The 23,512-nt window shown below is 43.9% G+C and overlaps 1 protein-coding gene across 1 annotated transcript in view; it reads right to left on the bottom strand.

The window, feature by feature from the left end:
• The window catches only part of LOC145404613 (uncharacterized), a 66,226-nt gene extending 45,108 nt beyond the window's left edge, over positions 1–21,118 (bottom strand). Inside the window, exons 1-7 of the mRNA XM_080276132.1 lie at positions 21,114–21,118; positions 20,290–20,363; positions 18,823–19,029; positions 15,280–15,527; positions 13,296–14,443; positions 12,316–12,470; positions 11,447–11,550 (exon numbers count right to left, since the gene is read on the bottom strand). Of these exons, the coding sequence (XP_080132258.1) occupies positions 11,447–11,550; positions 12,316–12,470; positions 13,296–14,443; positions 15,280–15,527; positions 18,823–19,029; positions 20,290–20,363; positions 21,114–21,118 (1,941 nt within the window). The remainder of the gene's footprint in view (positions 1–11,446; positions 11,551–12,315; positions 12,471–13,295; positions 14,444–15,279; positions 15,528–18,822; positions 19,030–20,289; positions 20,364–21,113) is intronic.
• Between the last annotated feature and the right edge of the window lie 2,394 nt (positions 21,119–23,512).

The following is a 23,512-nucleotide window of genomic DNA, read 5'->3' as shown; positions in this document are numbered from 1 at the left end:
AATATCAAACTCTTGGGAGGACTTTGAATATGAAACACTTGCAAGGCCACGGACTATGAAAGACTTAGGACCTGTAATGAGGAGGAATGAAACACAAGGGAGGACCTGAAAAGAAAAACGACAATACAACCGAAACGATGACGTGAACCAGATAAAACAACAATATATATATACTCACTCAACAGGACGACTTTAGTATTTTTAATAACATATTCTGGCTGCCACTATGCAGTATTTTCGGCCAAGGAGAGCCCTCTGACTCTCCAATTACTCTGTCAATACGATGATAGCATTTTCGACAATCGCTCAGGGTATCAGCAAAGAGATCCACAAGTGAGCCCTCGTGGCAAACAATGATGGCTGGGTTATCAAAATCCAGTGGGGCAAAGTGTGAGAAAACTCTTATTTCTGACGGTCGTTTATGGAGAATCTGTAGATGTTTACTGTATATGTGATTAGCCTGCATCCCACATTACAGAGTGCAGTCGGCAACGATGGTCACGCATATTCCACTATTACACACTTCAGAAATATTAAAAACAAACAGACGGCTTTCTCGCACCAATACTATCTCGGTTTTAATCAAGCGGTGGGTGGAACAATGGAATAATACCAACTGGGATATAGGAAACACCCACTAAAGCTGGACAGAGAAATACACAAGACCAATGAGGAACGAGAGTCAGGGAAGGAGGGAAGTAGTAAAGGGGGGGAGGGAGGGGGGGAAGGAAGAAAGTAATGAGGAAAGGAAGGAGGGAAGAGAGAGAGGAAGAGAAGTGGGCGAAAGAAGGAAAGGAAGGAGGGAAGAGAGGGAAAGAGGAAAGTAGTGAGGAAGGAAGGAAGGGAGGGAAGGAAGAAGGGAAGGGAGGGAAAGAGGAAAGTAGTGCGGAAGGAAGGAGGGGAGGGAAGGAAGAAGGGAAGGGAGGGAAAGAGGAAAGTAGTGAGGAAGGAAGGAGGGGAGGGAAGGAAGGAGGGGAGGGAAGGAAGAAGGGAAGGGAGGGAAGGAAGAAGGGAAGGGAGGGAAAAAGGAAAGTAGTGAGGAAGGAAGAAGGGAAGGGAGGGAAAGAGGAAGGAGGGGAGGGAAGGAAGAAGGGAAGGGAGGGAAAGAGGAAAGTAATGAGGAAGGAAGGAGGAGAGGGAAGAAAGAAGGGATGGGAGGGAAAGAGGAAAGCAGTGAGGAAGGAAGGAGGGGAGGGAAGGAAGAAGGGAAGTGATAAGAGACGAAATGAGGGGAGGAAGGCCAGGAAGAGGGAAGTATTTAGGGGAGCAAAGAAGGGGGACGTGGGGATGGAGGGAGGGACCCTGGGCTGTGGGGAGACAAGACAAGATGGATGGAGTAGATTTAGAAGATTACTTTTAAAGGAAGAGATTTTGTATGGGTGAAAGAATGACGCAGGTATGGAGACGCACATGACGGGCTGCACCTCTTTTGTTTTTGGTTTTGTTTTGTTTTTTACCCAGGAAGTCGAGGGAATTTTTTACCCAGGAAGTCGAGGGAATGGTTTGCGTCCCACGTGTATTTGAGGCACATAAATATTTGTGTGTTTAATCAGGGTTGGATGAGGGAGTTTAGAGGTTCGAATATTGAGGGAAGGAATATGTGGCTCATACGACTGGGCACTAAGATGACTCTCTCTCTCTCTCTCATTCTCTCTCGTTTCGTGCATCCTTATTCATATTTTTGGATCCCTGTCACTTTACGTATTACGGTAGCGAATGACGACGACGACGACGACAACGATGATGATCAAGAAGACTACGATGATACGCAAGAGAACCAAAGGAAGGGAATTAGATGACGATGCTAAGAGGAGACAGAAACGAAGGGAACAGTGTAAGCCGAGGAGGAGTGGGGGAAGGTTAGGTGAGGCATGGAGGGTGGAGGAGATTTACTGGGAGTGGAGGATTAATTACAGAGGAGGAGGAGCAGGAGCTGGATGGCGTGGATATATTACGGTGGATGAGAAAGGATGAGGGGAAGGGATGTGGTGGGAAACAGAAGTGGGTTGGCTGGATATATCAGGGTGGATGAGCGTGGATATGCAGGGAAGAAGGCAGTAGATACGGAGGTAGGAGGAGAGCTGGTTGGGGTAGATATACAACTCAGGTGAATGTGGAGGGAAGAGAGTGGATACAGAGGTACGATGTGGATGTGGATGGAGGGGCAGAGGGATGTGGTGGGTGGCTGGGGGAGAGTTGGGTGGAATGGGTATATTAGAAAGGATGAGAGTGGATGTGGAGGCTGGAGGAAGTGGATGGCAAAGCAAGAGTGTCGGCTCAGGTGGATACAATGATACAACAGCGGATGAAAGCGCATGTGGTACTGGATGAAGCATAAGTGGAGGGCGGAAGGAAGGAAGGAAGAAAAGAGAGTGACGAAGAGTGGATGTACAGACTGAAGGAAGTGGATATGGAGGGAGAAAGATGGTAAACAATGAAAGAAGAATGAAGGAAAGGTCTGGAGGAAGGAAGGACGACGGTAGCAGGAGACTTGGCTGGATGAACTTGGATATGTAGGATGAAGGGGGTGGATGGAGAAGGAAGGAGGGATGAACGTGGGGGAAGATGTGGAGCGAGGAAGATAGCATGTACGGAGAGTGAAGGAAGATTAGTAAAGCGCAAGTTGGGATAATGTCTTCCGTCTCTGTCACGCCAAATGAGGTTCACTACAGAGCCAGATCTGCACGGAAGGAAAGAGCTAGTGAACCCTTCTCTAAGTTGGCAGAGTTCAAGCTGGGGTCTGTCTGCAATAAGAAAGGTACAAATGCAATGAGAGACGTACAGGTGCAATGAGAATGGTAAAGGTGCAATGAGAAAGGTGCAGGTGCAACGAGAAAGGTGCAAGTGAAATAAGAAAGGTGCAAGTGCATTGAGGATGGTACAATTGCAATGAGAAAGGTACAAGGGGAATGGAAAAGGTACAAATGCAAGCAGAAGTGTTAAACTGTGTGTGTGTGTGTGTGTGTGTGTGTGTGTGTGTGTGTGTGTGTGTGTGTGTGTGTGTGTGTGTGTGTGTGTTTAAATGCCACCTGTGTGAACCGACATGGTGCCACTACATACCAGCATACGAGAGGACACACTACCAACACCCTCTTAAATGTCCGCCACGGGTGAGCTTTGAACCCAGACCCAGGGCACGTCAGAAACTAATGAGGCGCTGTGGTTCCTGAGGGAGAATTAAGGGAGTGGTAACATGAGACTGGAGGGGGCGTGAGAGTAAACGTGGATGCTGGAGGAGGGAGGGATGTGGATAAGGGTGGAGGAGGGAATGGATGTGGAAGAAGTGGACCTAAAGGGATGGAGCGGATGTGAAGGAGGTGCATGAAGAGGTGGTGGGTGTAGAAGGAGCCGATGTAGAGGAAGTGGATGTGGAGGGAATGGATATGAAGGGGGTGGATGTGGAGGTGGTGGATGTGGAGGGAGCAGATGTGGAGAGTGTGTATGTGGGAGGATGAATATGGATGGAGGAGAAGAGTGGGTAGGGATAAAGTCGATATGGAGGAGGACTAAGGGTATACGGAGGGAGGAAATAGTGCATATGGAAGGATAAAAAAGTGGATATGGTGGGGTGAAAAGTGGATGTGAAGGGAGGAGGGAGTGGATGAGGAACGGAAGGTTGATGGAGACAGAGAGTGAATACGGAATCTGGAGTGAGGAATATGAAGAAACAGAAAAAAAAAAAGTGAGGCAGATAGGACGAGGGGCAGAGACAAAGATAGGAAGGATGGAAGATGAGGGTGATGTGGCATGAGAGTGAAGGTAAGGGTGGTGAGGTGAGAGTAGGGTACTGTGCTGGAGAGGGTGTGGAAATGACGGGGAGGAGTGCGGAAGGGAGTAAAATTAGAAAATGAAGCAGTGCAAGGACTGATACTGAGGCCTGTCGGGAAGGAGTGAGGGTGACGGTGAATATGAAGAAGTGTACGCAGAATGAGCGAAAGTGCATGGAGTACCATATAGCAGAGAGGAAGGAGTGAAAGTGTAGGCAAAAATGAAACAGTGAAAGGAGTAGTAGTGAAAGAGGAGTATCATCTAACAGTGAAGACGGAATGAAAGTGAGGGTGAATACGAAGCAGTGTATGGAGGATGACTGAAAGTGGGCAGTACCAGTGAAGATAATGGGGAAGGACAGGAAACCAACCACCCTTCATAGCTCCATCAGCAGCTTAGGGGACGGGCTGGGCTACTCAGTCTAGACAATAAAGGAAGAGTGACCGGTCATTTTCTCCTGAGGATGGTAGCAGGGACCAAAGATAGTTGTTGTTATTGTTGCTGTTATACTCCGTCTGTCTGGTAGAGCAGACCAATCGACCACTGGTAGGTAGCTGCCTTCCTGTGGCAGAAAGCGCCTCGCCAGGGTCGGAACAGGGCCCTTCCACATGGTGAGGAGCAGGGAAAATGGAGGAGGCATTGTTCCCAAGAGAATACGCTGTGTATAGGAGGTACGTGTGATGAGTACTCTCAGCCCAGAATTTGAATACTTGGTATATGTAGCTGCATTCCCCGCCTGATAGTGTTGTGCAGTGCCAGGTACCCGGCCTGGTTCCACGTCACTCACACAGTAATTCCTCCAGGGACGATGTTAACCATCCTCCTACTACCTTTTAGGTGGGCTAACGGGTGCTGCACCTTGCCCAAGGGTGGCACGGGATCATGCAAGGCAGGAGCTCCATCTTCCCTGAGATGGATACATGGTCAGGCAGCATACCACGACCAGAGATAGTGAAGTACGGAAGCCGACCAGAGACAGTGAAGTACGGAAGCCGACCAGAGATAGTGAAGTACGGAAGCCGACCAGAGATAGTGAAGTACGGAAGCCGACCACAGATAGTGAAGTACGGAAGCCGACTACAGATTGTGAAGTAAGGAAGCTGACCCGAGATTGTGAAGTAAGGGAGCAGAGAAAAGTGAAAGTGAGGATGAAAATGTTTATGCTGGGAAGAGGCTATAAATGAAAGTGTATTATTAGTGAAGGGCAGTGTGGCAGAACAGAGAATGAGAAAAGGGAGTGGGGGAAAGAGAGAACAGATGGAAGTAAGAACAGGTGGAATGAATGAGAGAAGGAGTAGGGGAGAATGAGGGGATGGAGAGGGTAAAGAAAGTGAGGGTAAGAGATAAAACAATCTAAGCAAAAAAGATAAGTAAATAAATAAAAACGTGGTGAGTATATGTGAATCCCACGAGGCGAGGAGTACGCTAAACGAGTCATCCCTTCAATACGCAGAATTTTTTTCATGTGACCTCACTGTTTCCAGGTGATAATATTCAGATCGGGGGAGATTTTTGGAACTGGAGGGTATGAAAGAGCCTCCATTAACCTCTCCGCTTCTCTAACCTAAACAATTTGACAGCAGGAAGTATATAACAAAACTAAAAGCTAACCTGAATAATTCAACGCCAGGAAGTATATATATAAAAAAAAAAACTGAGAGTGTGTTGAGAATCAGTGAAGCGAGTGAGGAAGAAGAGCGATTGAGTTTAAGTTGGTGGGGGGGTCTCTGAGGGATGCTTGAGGAACAGTAAAATGGCTTCCTTACACCCACCTCGCCTCAAGGAATCTCCCACTTTGACTTAAATTGGGGGGATGCACATGAATTTAGGGCTTTAGTTTAAGGGTCCTGTTTATATTTTATTTCTGCTATTTAAGGGATTTTATTACGCTTATGAGAGATTTTTTTGAGCAAGTGAAGTTAGAGAGAGAAAGAGAGAGAGAGAGAGAGAGAGAGAGAGAGAGAGAGAGAGAGTTCTATAGGCATTTCCTTAGCTGAATAAAATCGTCTGGCATCAGCACGAACAAATGGGGTTACACAGGGTTAAGGGATGAAATTAAAATGTGTTGAGTATTAGAGAGGCCATGAGGCAAAAAGAAAAAAAAAAGTGAAGGTTGGTGCAAAGGCCCGGAGGGATGATTAGGGAGTCTGGCGCTCTCCTCCCTCTCTCTCTCTCTCTCTCTCTCAATCCGGGACACCTACTTACCTATTTGAATTACAGGCTTCTTCACTCTGTTTAGTTTCAGTTACTTCCCGACAACGTTACTCAGTTTAGGAAAGCCCGTCAGTAAGGAATCAACGAACGAAAGCGGTATCAAACTCCACATGACAAAACAAATCCATGTAAAATTGTAAATAACGTCGTATGGAGATAACAAATTAAAAAATAAGAATGACGTCTTCCTGCTAAATAAGGTTATGTAGGGAGAAGGAGAGAAATAACGTGGTGAATGAGTAAAGGGAGAGAGGAAGGGGAACCAGGGAGTTAATAAAATTGGTGGGGTGGCCCTGAGGGATGGTTGAGGAGCAGGAAGATGGCTCCCTTACCGCCCCTCACCCCTCTTTCCTCCCCACCCCTATCTGCTTTGCCTCCCCCCCCTCCCTCTCTGTCTAGGTTCCCCATCCCCTCCGTCTCGCCTACATTCCCCTCTCCCTTCCCTCCCTCTGTCTCCCCTTCATTCCTGTCTCCCTTTCCTGCCTCACTGTCTTTCCTCCCCACCTCCTCCGTTTCTCCACCCTTCGTCTCCCCAAAACTTGTCGCTTTACTCGTATCTCTGGATCTCTTACCCTCTTCCTGTCTTGTCTCTCTTCCCACCCCTCCCTCTCTTCCGTCCTCCTGTCTCTCTTCTCCCATTTCTGTCTCTCCACCCTCTCGCCCACTCTAAATCGTCTCTCCACTCCCTCCGTCCACTCTCCCTGTCTCCCATCCTCCTGTCACTCCTCTCCTCTGTCTCTCTACCACTTCCATGTTTCTCCTCAAGGATTCTCTCTCTCTCTCTCTCAACCACACACACACACACACACACACACACACACACACACACACACACACACACACACACACACACACACACAACATTAGGGCGACGCATTTGGATTAAGGGCCAAGCTTTCTCTGCCCTGCGCCTCCTGAATACTCCACTGTTTGCCTATTTACCTCCACAAAAAACCTGGTTATTTCGTAATTACTTAGGCGGGGATTTCCTACCTGCGATAAATTACGATGCTACCTGGATTTCTTCGTGGCGTAATGGATGGGTAAAAATACTATTACGAGTCCTTACTACTACTATTACTACTACTACTGCTGCGACTATTACTACACCACCACCACCTCCACCACAACTACTACTATTACTACTACTACTGATGATGATGATGAAAATGAAGACAGTGACGGCGACAACAACGATGATGATGATGATTAAAGCAAAGATGAGAGGAGGTGGATTGAACTCACTGAATCCGGTATCATTTTGTTGCCTCCAGACGATTTTATTAAACTTGTTAAAAGTTCTCGCACTGGAGGGGTTAACTGGGGCTGCATCTAACCCCTCCAAGTCTGAAACTGAATAAAATCATCTGGAGAGTGAAAGCACGAAAACGTCATCGGTCTGAAGGAAAAACGATTCACTTAATTTTTTCTGGTCACCATTTGCTAATAAGAATGAGGAAGTTTGAAATGGAAGGAAACGTTGAAAAAAGTGAGAGAAACTTAAAAAAAAAAGGCGAGTGCGAAAATTAGAGAAAAAACAAAATACAGGGATCTATCTATCTATCTATTGCCAGACGCCTCAATCCCGTTTGGGGTGGCCACAAACAAATCGCCTCCAAGTCGCCCTGTCCCCCGCCATTTCACTGCCCTGCTCCCAACTCACACCCCCCTCTCTTATATACCTCTCCACCCCATCCCACCATCTCATCCTCGGCCTCCCCCTCCCTCTTTCCCCCTCCACCTCACTCACATACACTCTCTTCGTCAGTCTTTCACCCTCCATCCTCTCCACATAGCCAAATACAGGGATAATTATATATATATACTGGAGAGAGAGAGAGAGAGAGAGAGAGAGAGAGAGAGAGAGAGAGAGAGAGAGAGAATATGAGAACAAAACAGGTCAGGAAAAGACAATAAAAATAATAATTAAAAAAAAAATAAAGAAAAGCCAGACCACAACGCCCGAACATTCACATTGTTTTCCAATTTAGCGGCAAAAAATACTTGAATAATTCGTGATCATTTAGCGGAAGAGACGCCTGTGGAAATTATTATTCAGTTCTGTGGGAAGTGAAGACGAAAAATGCGAAAAACGAAAGTGAGGAAAAAGAAAAAAGTGCGAAAAACGAAAGAAATTGGGGGGGAAATAAGTGAAGAATGAAAGTGCGAAAAACAATAAAGTGCGAATAATGAAGTGCTAAAACGATAACATGCGCAATACGAAAAAGTGCGAAAAACAATAACGTGCGAAACACGAAACGTGCGAAAAACCATGAAGTACGAAAAGTGCGAAAAACGATAATGTGCAAAAAATGAATAAGTCCGAATAACGAAAAAGTGCAAAAAAATAAGTGAAAAAAAAAAAAAGAAGGTGTCCATTACGATAAAGTGCGAGTAACGAAAAGCGAAAAAGTCTACAACGTAAATGAGTTAAAACGAAAAAAACAATCAACAATTATATACACAAAGATAGGGTGTGATTTTGAAGTATTTACTGACAGGTTAAAAAATGAAGAATTCCATAGAAGTAAAATAAAAAAAAGAGTACCAAAGTACGTGAGAAACAGGAAAGTGTGAAAGACGAAGAAAAGGTTAACAAGAAGCGGTGTCAAGGCACAGCAAACCGGTCCCCGGCAGCCATTTTAGTGCGACGTATAAACACAACAGGATATCTAGTCAAAGATGTCACATAACAAATTTGGAGTAAATCGGGTGAAAATTGACGTTTTTATGCCCATTTGAAATTTTAGGCCCGAACCACCTGACACTGACCCCCCTACCGCTAACTGGGGGGTGACCCCCTCGACGTAATGAGGCATGTTATAGGATGCAGATTTGAAAGATGCACCTTCAGGTTTGGATTTCATGTCGATATAACAAATCTGAAAGGCTTTATGGCCAAAAAACGATATTTACCTGTCCGCGATTCTTTACATTTTCTGGGGCCTACAGCCCAGGCCTTGAGGCAATTTGGCCTAGAATTTAATCAAGTGATCAGAAGGTCATAGCCCATCATCCCCGTAATTTTAGTTAAAATCGCACCAGTAGTTTTCGTGTAAAGTTGTTAACAGACACAGACACACAGACGGACAGACAGACAATCAGAGACAAAAAAACAAACAAAGACAAACCGAGTGAAAACAATACCCGTCACCGAGCTCCCAAGGGGCGGAGACGGGTAAAATAGGGGAAGATGTGTTGACAGAAAAATGAGTGAAAAAAAAAAAAAGAGGGTCAAGACAAAAGGAAAAAAAGAAAAAAAAAAAAAACACTAAGGATAGCAACATATGGATTATTCACAAGTTGTTTTATTGTTTTTAAGAGAGAGAAGGAAGTTTGCGAAAGAGAGAAAGTGACGTGAAAGATGAGAGAGAAACACGAACTGTATGAAATATGAAACAACAAAGAAATGGTGTAAGAAAGCGCGAAAAATAACACAAAAAACACGGGGGGGGGGGAGAGAGAGAGAGAGAGAGAGACGACAAAACGCACAAATGGAGGAAAGAATAGGGAAGAAAAAAAAAGTGCAGGAGAATTAAAAAAAAAAAAACTAGAATATTTTAAAATCTGGAAGAATACTGTAACAATTTAAGTGCCTATGATAAAAAAGAAAACGGGGGGGGGGGTAAAAACGACACAGCAACTACGTCATAAAAAGAAAATGGCAATAACAGGGATGACAATAAGAAAAACGGAGCAACATAGGCCCCCCCCCACAAAAAATGAGAGAGAGAGAGAGAGAGAGAGAGAGCATCCATAAACCTGTGGATAGAGCCAACACTGCAACCTGTCTGACCCATGAAAGGTCATATGGGACAGTGGCTGAGGAGACTGTGTGTGTGTGTGTGTGTGTACAGAAGGATGAGTGTGTAGGTGATAGGTGTGTCTGTACATGACTGTTTAGGAGTATATCTGGACGTGTGTAAGATGGGTGAGTGTGTAGATGACTGTGTGTGTAGGTATGTATGGGTATCCAGGTGCGTTGATGTGTGTGTGTGTGTGTGTGTGTGTGTGTGTGTGTGTGTGTGTGTGTGTGTGTGTGTGTGTGTGTGTGTGTGTGTGTGTGTGTGTGTGTGTGTGTGTGTGTGTGTGTGTGTGTGTGTGTGTGTGTGTGTGTGTGTGTGTGTGTGTGTGTGTGTGTGTGTGTGTGTGTGTGTGTGTGTGTGTGTGTGTGTGTGTGTGTGTGTGTGTGTGTGTGTGTGTGTGTGTGTGTGTGTGTGACTAAGGTTGCTGGCTGGTCGACTGGTTAAAGTAGATGGAAGGAACTAAAAGGTCCTCAACTCCTGCGTGCAGGCCCTGGACACCACCATTTCACCAACATGTAGACCCTACCCACCAATTTCCTCCACCTACAGGTATATCTAGCCGTTAACTGCTTCCTCTTGCAATTAATATTATTCAATTCACAATTTCATCTGTTTTCTCTTAAACTGCATCCACCTACATGCTGCATCCACACATATGTTACAACTACCCACATCAAGCATTCTCCCACATGTTGCACTACCCACACGTTGCACCTATCCACGTTGCATCCCCCACATGTTGCACCAATCCACGTTGCACCTACCCATATGAAGCATCCACCCACATGCTGCACCTAGCCACATGAAGCTTCCATCCACATGTTGCACCTACCCAAATGAAGCATTCACCGCACCTACCTACATGTTGCACTTACCTACATGTTGTACCTACCCACATGTTGCACCTACCCACATGCTGAACCTACTCACATGTTGCACCTACCCACATGCTGCACCCACCCACATGTTGCAACAGCCCACATGTTAAACCTACTCACATGGTGCATCTATCCACAATGCATCGACCCATTCCATGCACCCACATGCTGCATTCACCTATATGTTGCATGTGTCCACAAGTTACGCCCTCTCGTAAAATACCAACGCATTAGTTACATTCTCCCCCAGCAAGTTACTCCCTGCCGTAACATACACCCTGCCGTAACATACACCCTGCCATACGTTACCCCCTCACATACATTCCCCTCTCCCATAACTTACACTCTTCTATACGCTATACCATCACATAAGTTGCAACACTTAAAAATCGTACCCCTTATCAGCTTAAATTTTTAAGTAAGCTGCACCCCTTAGAGTCAGATCCCTTGTAAGCTGCACCCTTAAAATTCGTACTCCTTATAAGATGCACCCAATGAAAGTCGTACCTTTTGTAAGATGCACCCCTTAAGTCACATCCCTTGTAAGCTGCATCCCCTAAAAGTCACATCCATATTAAACTGCATCACTTAAAAGTCACATACCTTGTACACTGCACCCCTAAAACGCCGCACGCCTTGTACTCTGTAATTCATACATGTCGAACTCCTTATAAATAACATCTTCTTCTAAGTCCCGTCCACCCACCAGCCCCACATATCCCACCCTTCCATAAATCAACCCGAGGAATTCTATCTTCCCCTGCTCCCGTCCCGCCTCACCTGCTCGTCAAAGGGGTACATTTTGAGGTCGAACTGGCACTGGAAGGTGATGCTGTATTTCCTCCTCACGCTCATCGGGTTCTCAGGCCCGCTGTACACCTCCACTGCACCACCAACAGACGGCGAGAAGAATCAGTTTATCTATCTACTCATTGACACAAATTTACAGGGCAAAGTTTTAACAAAATATACAGAATCTTAAGTTCAAGATCAAGAAACACTAATTATATTCAGGATTCATTTTTTTTCTTTTATATATGAGCCTGAGTGGGAAATGCTAGGTCACTGATAATAGCAATTTCCTTCTTGTAGGTGGAAATGTTGTCGATATACATCGTGAGACTAAGCTCGCTATCACTACAATACAATCATTATAAGAATTATAATCTTTAAATGGGTGAAAATGCAATAATGTTGACTCATTCAGACAAAGAGGTCCTCGTCTAACAGCAGCATGAAAAAAAATATAATAATCAATAAATAAAATAAAGTGATATTGACAGGGTTAAAGGAGACTGATTCCCATCTCCTTCACTACGAAAGGGCTTCCTACAGTGAACAAAATTGCCTGGTGGTAGAATCAAAACCCCAATGAAAGGTCTTAAACCTGAGAACACTAAATGCCCTAAAGTTTGATATGCCAACACAAATGTAATGGAAACTAAATACCTTTTACAGACCTACACATTCTGACAGGGCTAAACCTAATTTATGAGACATACAAATTTTGACAGATCCACACCAACTGTAACACACGTACGCACCACTGATAAGACACGTAAATCTGACAACACCCGCACAAATCTGATTATACCCACATACTTTTGACACATATTTCAAAAGGCTTGCTCGAAATTCAATATACCTACATTCTTCCGGGTGCTTGTCCTCCCCTAAAGTTGGGTTGCCGAGCATGTTGACGACCAGGGTTGCCTGGTAGTCCGTCTGGGTGATGTGGTTGCCCTTCGTGTTGGTGAAGTCAATCACGGGAACCCACACCTGCTGCATCGTCTCGTACGGCACCCTAAAAGTTTGGTTGGGTTAAGTTAGTTAGGTTAAGTTAGGTTAGATTATGAAAGGAAGGGATGGGATGGGATGGGAAAGGTTGTTGGGTGTCCATACCTTCCGAAAAAGTGCCTAATCGAGATGAAACAATACTATGGGGAATTCTGATATGTTATTATTCGAAACTATTCTCCTTTCCCCTCCGCCCAAAAGAGGAGGAATGTGTGATACACAAACTGAAATACGAAATCGTATACATGAAACAAGAGAACTACCGACAGTGCCCGGTGGGAAAAAAATCTACATAACATTTTAATATTTAAGGAAAAGGTACGTTCTGTTATGAGAAACTGGAGTATGATAATGAGGATAATGATGAAGGAAATGGTAATAGTATCAATGGTATTCTGAACGAGGCTAGAGAACGATGTCAGGAGAGAGCAAATATGCTGCTGCTGCTGGTGCTGCTAATAATGATGGAGAGTCAACATTACAGTACACTAGTGATTTATCCTCTTCAATCTGATGACGTATTTTACATTTTATACACGTTCTTGGGACTCTTTATCCAGGTCAATAGAGGTCAACTTTAGCCTTCACTGACCCGTTCACTATGAAACGTCTCTTTAAAGAAGAATACAATTGTCTGGAGTTCGCTAAAATAAACCAATAAAATACGTCAACTGTCTCAGATATTTAAACGACAGCCAAGGCATGACAATACCAGGAGAAGGCTAAGGATTTATGCCTATCGACTGGACAAGGGTCATTAGGGTAGACAATAAATTTTTTCCTAAGTCCCAATTTCCCCCCAGACTATGGCAGGATGTTGGAATGGACTAACCTGTTGAGTGTGTAGTCTTCGTTGAGATTGAGATAGTTTAGTCTGGACTCTTGCCACGTCATGCTCATGTTGAGATTGACGTGCATGTGCATAGACGGAGTGTCAACATCAGCGCTCTCTATGATGATGAGCAGGGAGACCGGCAAAGGCTCAGACAAGTTGCTGCGGCTGTTGATGACGGGGGGAAGGTCGCGTCGGTATACAGGGGGGAACCTTACCAGCTGGCACCCACTCTCGTCGCTCTTGTCGGCGCAGTCAAATTTGAGGTCACAGCGCTGCGCAAGTCGGATGCAGGAGGCGTCGTCACAAGAGAAGTAGCCATTTGGGCACGGTGTCAGGAGCAGCAGGCGTGTGTCCCCCTCCTTCTGCCCGCACATGGGCTTCCGCAGCGTCCACTCTTGGCGTCCAATTGGCACACCGTTGTTGGCGTTAATAATACTGGCCAATGTCTGATTGTTGCGCCAGTCCCACCATAGCCATTCCTTGCCATCGTGACTCGGCATGACGTGGTAGTCGGAGTAACCACGGAAAAGTAACTTGCCGGAGTTATCTTGGAGTGCCACAAAATGAGTGTTGCGCTTGTGCCTCTCGCAGGCCCCCAGTATGGTCCATACAGGGCGCCGCGGAACCTCGCACACCACACACCGCAACTCATCACAACGTTGGTCAGCCATTTTCTGCGGACCCTCAGCCACTGCGCAGTTTTCCAGTTTACTGCCATCAGGTTCGTCCACAGCCCAAGGAGGGTCCACCCTTGACATTTCCCTCATCAGCGTCCACACCCCTTCCTCTGGCTCGTCCGTAATACCCACCCAAAATGGTTTGCACAACTTCCCATTATTTCCAGGATATTTTTCCACTGCCTTCATTATGGTGTCATATTCAGTTTCTGTCTGAGGGGTGGGCACGAACCCACCCAGGCCCTCACACACGCGGAAGGCCGTGGTGGCTGTGAGGTCTTTGAATACGAAGTAGTCTGTTCCCGATGCTTCCTGGCACAGCTGGCTGGTGGTCTCCTCTGAACGCGACACGTCCCCCACTGCCTGCCAAGGACCCTTCCACGACACCACGTCTCCCTCCTGGTCGTCGGTACACTCTGCCAGCGCCATCACTTCAGACGGTGTGAGGGCACGGCTCCAGATGTTGACCTGAGAAGAGCAACGCGTTTGGTTGCACAGCATAACGAGGCACAAAACACAAAAAAGAGGAGCAAGGAAGAACATACACGAGAAACAAGAAAAAAGAAGGTCATGGGCTGTCTTCTAGTTGGCGTAGGAGGTAAAGGTAGAGGTCGGCTCAGAAGGTAAAGATATATTTTTACATACTGAACCCCTTCAGATTTTAAATACCCTTAATACGGTTTCTACACATCACGCACACTCATTAAGGAAAGCTGTCTACTGTATGCTATTATTATCTTTACAAGTCCTGATTTTCATGTAGTTCTACCTACTTTTAGTATGCTTCTATATACCTTACACGGCGCTGCAGAAGGACACCTACACGTGGTAGCATTGATATAACCATGCCGCTCTGATGTCCGGTATACAAAACTTGTCTTCCAACTCTTTCCCCATTCCTTGAAAGAAGGGTGGTGGACTGTCTGTGAAGGACAACTTGCCCTGCAGTTCATCGGGTTCACTTCCATATGAGTCTGGGGCCACAACAACAACAACAAGAACATCCCTAACACTATCACCCACCTGAGAAAGATATCCACTGCAGTTGTTGTCATCGTTCCACACACACACACACACACACACACACACACACACACACACACACACAATCTTAGATATATCTCTACTTACCTGTAATGTAGTTTCTATATACACCACGTACAACCTATCCTGTGAGAGTTGTCTGCTGTAGCTGTTGTTAGCGTCCTAAGCCCTACCTCAATGTGTTCTATATATACCTTAAATGTAAGTCTAAATTACCTTTAATGTAATGTAATTTCTAAATACACCACAAATAGACTGACCTGTGAGAGCTGTCCACTGTAGCTGTTGTTATCGTCCCAGGCTCCAACTTTGATGTGGTTTCCCGTGATCCCCTCCACCAGTTCGTACTTGTGCCTGTCCTGCACCACCCCGTCCAGGTAGGAGACAGTCATGTCGTTGTCGTAGGTGAGGCACAGGTGATGCCAGGTGAGCGCCCGCAGCCAGTGCTTCAGGAAGTGGTACCGACGGAACTGGGCAAGGGTCACGCGGATGTAGTTCAGGTTGACTTCTGCGAGAGTGAAAAATTTCTGGGGTTAATGTGAGATTTGAATTTTTTGTCTGTGGTTATCTATCTATCTATCAAACTGTCTACCCACCCACTTACCAATTTATCTATCCGTTTGTCTGTCTGCCAACTTACTCATTTACCTACCTACCTATCCATCTAGTTATCTGTCTCTGTCGGTCTACCCACCCAACCATCTACATACCTGTTTGTCTGTCTACCTATCTGTCTATATATCTATCTATCCATCTATCTGTGTCTCTGTGTCTATCTACCCATCTGTGCATCTTGTATTACGCAGATGCTGTTTACATTCACCTCCACAAAGGATAAAATGAAGTACAGGTGTTGACAGAATCTCGTACTATTCACCTTTCTGTCTGTTTTTGTACCCACTGTCTGTCGTCCGTCTGTCACTGCCAAACACCAGCCCTACAACTCCAGCAGGGTACTAGAAAACTCATAATTGAAACCCTAAACAGCCATAAACAGCCAGCATTCTGTTTTGCCTCTCCACGTTTCTTCGCTCCTCACCAAACGACACGTGTATTCTTCCTTCACATACTCTCTTGTTGTGTGCTTCACATTGCTCCCTCGAAAAAAAGAAAAAAACAAAAAAATCATGTAACACCATCCACTGCCACAGCCGGAAGAGAAACCTGTCTCAATTTTTGCTCGTGGCTGTACATTTTCCTTATAAAATAAAAAAGTTTATATATTTACTGTGCCTCCGTCTCGAAAATAGCCAAAATTATATTAAACACAAAGCTGTAACTTCACACACGGTTTCACATCATAAGTACTGTAGGCTACATATTAACACTCTCAGTCTCCTTTGACTCACTCTAAGGTTAAACAAAATCGTCTGGCGTCAACTGGAATAAAATACGAGTGCTGTCCAGACCGTGAAAGGGTTAAGAGTATCGGAAATGAAAAGCTCAATACCCCATGACTCTTAGCTGAAAAAAAATCGTCTGGTGCTAGATGGAAGAAAGTACTAGAATTGTTCCGACCTTGAGAGGGTTAATGGTTCCACAATTAACACTATGAGGCTTTCTGTACTCACCCTCAGCTGAATCAAATCGTCTGAGGCTAAATGCCATAAAATACAGAGTTGTTCCGACCATAAGAGAAGCAGAGACCAGTATTAAGAGTAAAAACATAAAAAAGACTAACTAGTAAAGCAATTTTGTCACCGTGTCATATTCAGGAAATTAATTACAAAAAAAAAAAAAAAAAAAAAAAAAAAAAAAAAGACAGAAAAATCGGTATTGGATTTTTGTCTATTTGTGAAAGTCGAGCGAAAAGAAAAAAAATACTGTTACAAAAAAGTATTAATGTGTTGCGATAGGGCTTAATTGTTTGGCACAATTCATGTAATTTATTTTGGATTAATTTTCTCATTAAAAACAGAAAAACAGAGAAATTATAATCTACAAATATATATCATTATAAAATATTAATCAGTGTAAATACCGGGAAAATAATTCAGCGCAGTCGTTATCATCACCATTACTATTATTATTATTATTATTATTATTATTATTATTATTGTTACTACTACTGTTACTACTACTGCTACTACTATTCCTACTACTATTACTACTACTACTATCACCAGTTTAATTACTGTTATCAAGCGTGATTTATGGTAGGGAAGATAATGTCGAGGATGAGCGTCATATCATATTATCATTCTTACGATTATTATTTTACAAGAGGAATGACCGAGTGTTTTGTGAGAGAGAGAGAGAGAGAGAGAGAGAGAGAGAGAGAGAGAGAGAGAGAGAGAGAGAGAGAGAGAGAGAGAGAATCCATATGAAGAAGCGAGAATGAAAACACACAAAAAAAAATAAAAAATTAAAATAAAGCCACAGAAAAGAGATACACACACACACACACACACACACACACACACACACACACACACACACAACTGACAGGGAAAAATTACTGAAACACACCCTCTCCAACCCTTTCCATCCCTGTCTACTCTTGTCAGTCCATTTACGATCCATTGCAGGGTCGGACCTTTTCCACGAGCAAGGAGTGACAGCCAGAATTAACCTTTTCACATGCTGGCTAAGTACGAATTGGGAAAGGGACGTCTGTATGAAGAACTATGCATGTGAAGGTCGAACTGCTGACACGACTGCTCTGTGTGTGTGTGTGTGTGTGTGTGTGTGTGTGTGTGTGTGTGTCATCGGTACAAGCGACAAGGTGCAAATATTTGATAACATTAAAGGATATACTGTACTATGATCGTTTTGTTTTCATTCGACGGAACTGGTCCACTCTCACAGCCCCAATGCCATGTCCTGGTAGCACGCAAGACGATGTGCTTTTGTTATTAGGTAGGGATGAGTCTCCTTGGTTGCTAATAAATCAGTCCTCCAGTCAGACTACAGCGGATCATCAAGAGCCGAAAGAGGTTACGGATCCTTGTAAAAAAAAAAAAAAAAAAAAAAAAAAACCGCTGAGCCAAGACCCACTTTCATCTCTTCATAGGGGATGGTGCACTTACTGATACGGGTTTTATTCAAGTTGACAGGAAAAGAGTCTATAATTGAGAAAAATCCTAGTCTTATTTTATTTAACAGGAAAAGATTATGTGTAAATAAGAAAAATCCTGGTAGTATTTTATTTAACAGGAAAACATTCTGTATGAATGAGAAAAATCCTAATAGTCAGCTGCTAGAAAAACACCGGTAACTGATTCTGTTTAATTAAGAGACCTTAATATATTCCTTTTACTCGAACCTGGCCCACAACTGCCATCTATCTATCTATCTGTGTGTGTGTGTGTGCTCTGAATCCTGAATACTAGCAAGAGATTATCACTTGTAGGAGATTATCTCTAGAATATGGTACCGGTACCTGTCACGAAGAAGTGGTTACGAAAGGATGTAGAACGACACGATTGTCTTATTCTGTCGCCGATTTACAGGACATTAGATACTCAAGGTAAAAAATCTAGGCAAGGTTAAGGTGAGGGAACTATAATATTCAGCGGCTTGAAAGGTATCTCTAGTTAACCTTTCTTTCCTACTGGCATTCCGAGCGACGTTACTTAGGTCAACACCGGATAATTCAAGAGAAAAATCTTGTATAATAAATAAATAGAGAAATAAATACACCAATAAATATATAAATAAATATCCACAGAACTGCAGAAGAAATCTTGTGTAATAAATAAATACATAAATACATAAATATCCGAACGAAAATGCAGGTTATCACTGAACGGGAAGCAAACGCAACCCCACTGAGCCACCAAGACTCCACTTTTCCTCCTTACCTGCCGAGATGGTGTGCACGACCTTTCCCGTGACATTGCTGGACACCTGGAGGAAGCCCGACACCTCCCACAGGTAATAGAACCGCAGACGCAAGCAGAAGGTGAGGGTGGTGAGGGGCTGGAGGGAGAGAGGCTGCTGCAGGGTGAGGTAGGAGTCGGACTGCTCACCCTCTGCCTGGAATTCGTACACCTCCACACCCTTCACACCTGTAGATGTAAAGTACACTTGGTTCAATATACAGTACCTGCTCTCTCTCTCTCTCTCTCTCTCTCATCATTTAGACCTCTTTTTCCACCTAGGATGGAGCGAGGTGGGGTCCACAGAGGAAGAAAAAAAAAAAAAAAGATATACTAGGAAACTAATCAAAGTCTGCCTATGGATCACACACTCATTCATTTGCCCTTCCAGCACACAGAATCCTGCAGTTTGAACATAAAAATACTGTTTCTTACACATTTTTTATCAAGAAAACTGATATACACTTGTTTCTTGCACGGGTATTATAAAAGGCTCCGAAAATATACCAAATGTACACCTGTTATTTACATCTGCATTAACAAAGAACCTGAAATACACTTGTTACACCTGTATTATTAAAGGGCCTGAAATACACTTGCATCTTCCATATGTCTTATTAAAAAAACTCAAATATACCTGAAATACACTTATTTCTCACACATGTATTATCAAAGAACCTGAACTGCACCTGAAATACACGTCTTGACACCTGTATTATTAAAGACCCTGAAATAAACCAGTCTGGGCACCTAAACACTTCAGTCACCTGTAAATACATGTTTGTTACACCTGTGTTATTAGAGTCCTACTACACTTGACTACATATCTTTCAGTGTTACATATTCAGCGTACTATCAAAGGCATGTATCACCTCAGAACCTCAAAAAAAGACGTCTCTTATGTGCAAATCATTAACATTTTAACACCTGTCCTCACTGGGAGTCTCTAATATGTATAAGTGGCTTCGTAATAAACACCACACCCACGCCACAAAAAAACCCACACCCACACCATGACACACCTACACCCACACCATAACATATTCTACACCCACACCATGACACACCTACACCCATACCATAACATATTCTACACCCACACCATGACACAACTATACGCATATCATAACATACTTTACACCCACACTACAACACACCTACATCAAAAACCCTATAATTGCAAAACACATCCCACAATTGCAAAATGCACTACACCTTCACCACAACCTTCTACGAGCTCTCCATAACGCACCCCACACCTGCACCACAATACACACCTGCACACCCCGCACTCTACACCCAAACATACATAACAATATACCGGGTACACACCACATGACACTTGCAAAACACACCCCACACCTGCAACACACCCTCCACACTACACAAACCCACACCTACGGCACACCACAACACATCAAAACTGCACGACGCAACACAGCACAGCACCTTGGATCAGCAACATAATTATCCCAAATTTAAGAAGGGCATCCCACATCTGCGACAGACAACGCAGTTCACACCTGCAACATAACGCAACACAACACTTCAACACAGCACCTAGAAGCCCCACAACACATCCTACACCTACACAACATACCTCACTCCAATAACACAACACAACGCAGCAGCAACATACCCACACTGCCCCACGCGCACACCTGCAACGCACAATAGCAACACAACGCACTATTCTCATACTATTCGAAACCCTGCACAACACAACAAAATAACAACACAAGCCACACCCACACCCGCATCCCACATCAGCAACTCAACACATACTACACCCACACCACCCGACACCCTGCACAACACAACACAACACCACACAACACAGCAGCAACGTAATACATGCCACACCCACATCTACGAGTATATCCCACATCATCAACACAACATACTACACCCACACTACCCGACACCCAACCCTACACCTCACATCATCAACACAACACAGCACCTGGGAGCCTGCAACACACCCCACACCCTGGCTGTTAAAGGAGAAGGGACAGCGTGGTGTTCTTGCCCCCTCCTCACCCCACCCCCTCCCCCTCTTTCCCCCTTCTACCCACCTCCCTGCCTCCCTCCCTCTCTCTTGTGCTTCCTCTTCCCTCTTCCCCACCCTTCCTTCACTTTCCCTCCTCCTGCCCTCCTCTTTCCCTCACCGCTACTTCCTCCCCACCTCTCCTCTCTCCCCCTCTCCCCCAGGTCACTCATCACCTACTGCCCCTAATTAAAAGATCAAGGCTAGGATCCGCAAACAAACTTACGCCATAATCCCTCTCGTAACTACGATCACTTTTGAAGGAAGACTAAAGAAACAAAGGAGGATTCTGTATACCTTTCTTACCCTTCCCTCCCAAAACCAATCTTCCTTACGCTCTTCCCCCTGTCTTACAAATTTTTTAAAAGGAAGAATAAGAGACGAGGGAAGAATGTGAGCGTTCCTGCCTTTCTCTTTCCTGCCAAAACAAATATTAGCTAAGGCGGGGAACTATAATTAACTCTGTGAATCTTGGGCTGGTACTCCGACTTGCATCAGAGGCTTTGTACCAACTTTTAATGCATTTTTCCCTTTTATTAGCCATGCATTTTCATTTTTTAAGCCATGTATTACACCTTACATTATTATTACACCCTAAGATTCCCTTGTACGGTATTTATATCGTTTAAACACCGACACAGTTTGCATCAGAAATATTCAAGAAAATACTGACGTGCAATATCCAGAAAAAACTGCTTAGGAAGGTGTGTCACGAAACTCAACATTCCTCTGTATGATATTTACATCGTTTCAATATCGACATAATTTGCACCAGTAATATACAAAAAAATTACGTGCAATAAAAAAAAAAAAATGCTTGGGAAGGGGTGTCACCAAACTCATAAACTCACTTAAATTACGACAGATTCACAACTAACGTTAAGCGCTATTTCCCGTTACCTCTTCGCGCATTTTTCCTGGTTAATTAGCGAGCGCAGAGACTAACGAAGACATGTGCTACACTCTGTATACCTCAAGGCTTAGTTTACGATCTGTGAGTCTGCGGAATGAAGAAAAATGTCTGTCCTGTTTCCACCACTTGAATCCTATAAATCCTATCTCACTGCAATGCCCTCAAGGAATGTTTTTTTTTTTTTCCTCTCTCTCTCTCTAACAAGGCTGATAATGCAGCTGGAATAGGACGTAGTCTCTCTCTCTCTCTCTCTACGTATCTGTCTACCTATCCATCTATCTACGTACTAATTTATCGCTTTACCCATTATACTTAACCAATTTATGAACCCACATCGTCTATACAAAATGCTTCGGTTTCTCTCAGTGTTATTATTACTGAATATCTCCTTTTGTTAAAGTAGAAAAAAAAAAACTAAAATAAAAAAAATCCTAACATATTTCATCTCCCAAATAATCTTTTCATTCATTTATTCATTTATTTATGAACCAGCACAGTGTATAAAAATGCTTCTGCTACTCTCGCCATTTTTCACATTTCAATTACTCTTTTGTGAGACCAGAAAATGAAAAAACAAGCACGCATTTATTTTTTTATTTATATATTTATTTATTACCTGCTAGGGATTCAATTCTCAACTTTTCATATATTATCGGTATACCTCTACAATTTACTCTCCTAACTATAGTGAGTGTAAACGAGTAAGCAATGCATTTTTATTTGGACATAAGATTAACGTAATTTAGCCCTTTTACTGCACTGTGCTTCTCTGCTAAAGAAAATCGTCAGAAACTGGCAAGAACAGAAATATCTACGTCCTACTTTTACACGAGAAAGATTAAGCTTTATACCAGAGGAAGTTGCTCAGGGACTGGTAAAATGATATGGTGTTACGAAGAGCAAGGCCCCCAGACCTCGCCATATTTCTCAGTGGCGATGAAAATTTCCTATTATTCTTTTACCTTAATTTCGCCCGCATTTATGTCCTTTTGCAGTTTATTTCATGCAGTTCAACTGAAAAAGAAAATAATGCTATGGCTCTTCATCCTTTCCATAACACATTTCTGTGACTAACATCAAACTCTAATGTTAATTTACTGTTACAACTCAGCGTTCAGGGTGTTGAGATGGCAGTTTTTGGCCAAGGCAGAGTAAAAGGACTATAGTATTGTCCAGAGTGAAACACAAGTCATCGGCCGAAGTATAGAGGTTGACCAAGACAGAATAAATAAATAATTAAATACATAAAAATGGGGGCTTTTGATACCCAGCCAATCCTTGCACTGTTGTTGTTGAGATAAAAAATAAATGAATACGTGAATGCGGAACTATGACGCCCAGTGTTGTAAAGTAATAGTGATAATAAAGAAATAAAGATAAATAAATATATAACTAAATGTGGAATTCTGACGCCTAGCTCCCCCGTCCAGTGTTGTTGTAGAGAGTAACGCTGATTAAGTCCCACGAATACAGAGGCCAGCCAGGTACTTTGGCCAGAACGTAAACACTCTAAAATTACCCCAAACCTGTAGTCCCCGCCGATCGTAACAGATGAGGAGGTGAGTAGTGGGAAGGGGAGTGGGTGGAGAGTAGTGTGTGGAAAGTAGATGGGTATGTGGAGTGTGGTGGAAGGAGAGTAGGGGGTTGGAAAGTATGTGGTGCGTAAGGGGATGAAGAGTAGTGGGTGGAAAGCAGGTGGAGAATAAGGGAAG

This window comes from Coenobita brevimanus, chromosome 64 (genome assembly GCF_032717465.1).
Source record: "Coenobita brevimanus isolate Jiangsu-jjx chromosome 64, ASM3271746v2, whole genome shotgun sequence".
Classification (NCBI taxonomy): Eukaryota; Metazoa; Arthropoda; class Malacostraca; order Decapoda; family Coenobitidae; genus Coenobita; species Coenobita brevimanus.
This window is presented reverse-complemented; position numbering and strand designations above follow the sequence as displayed.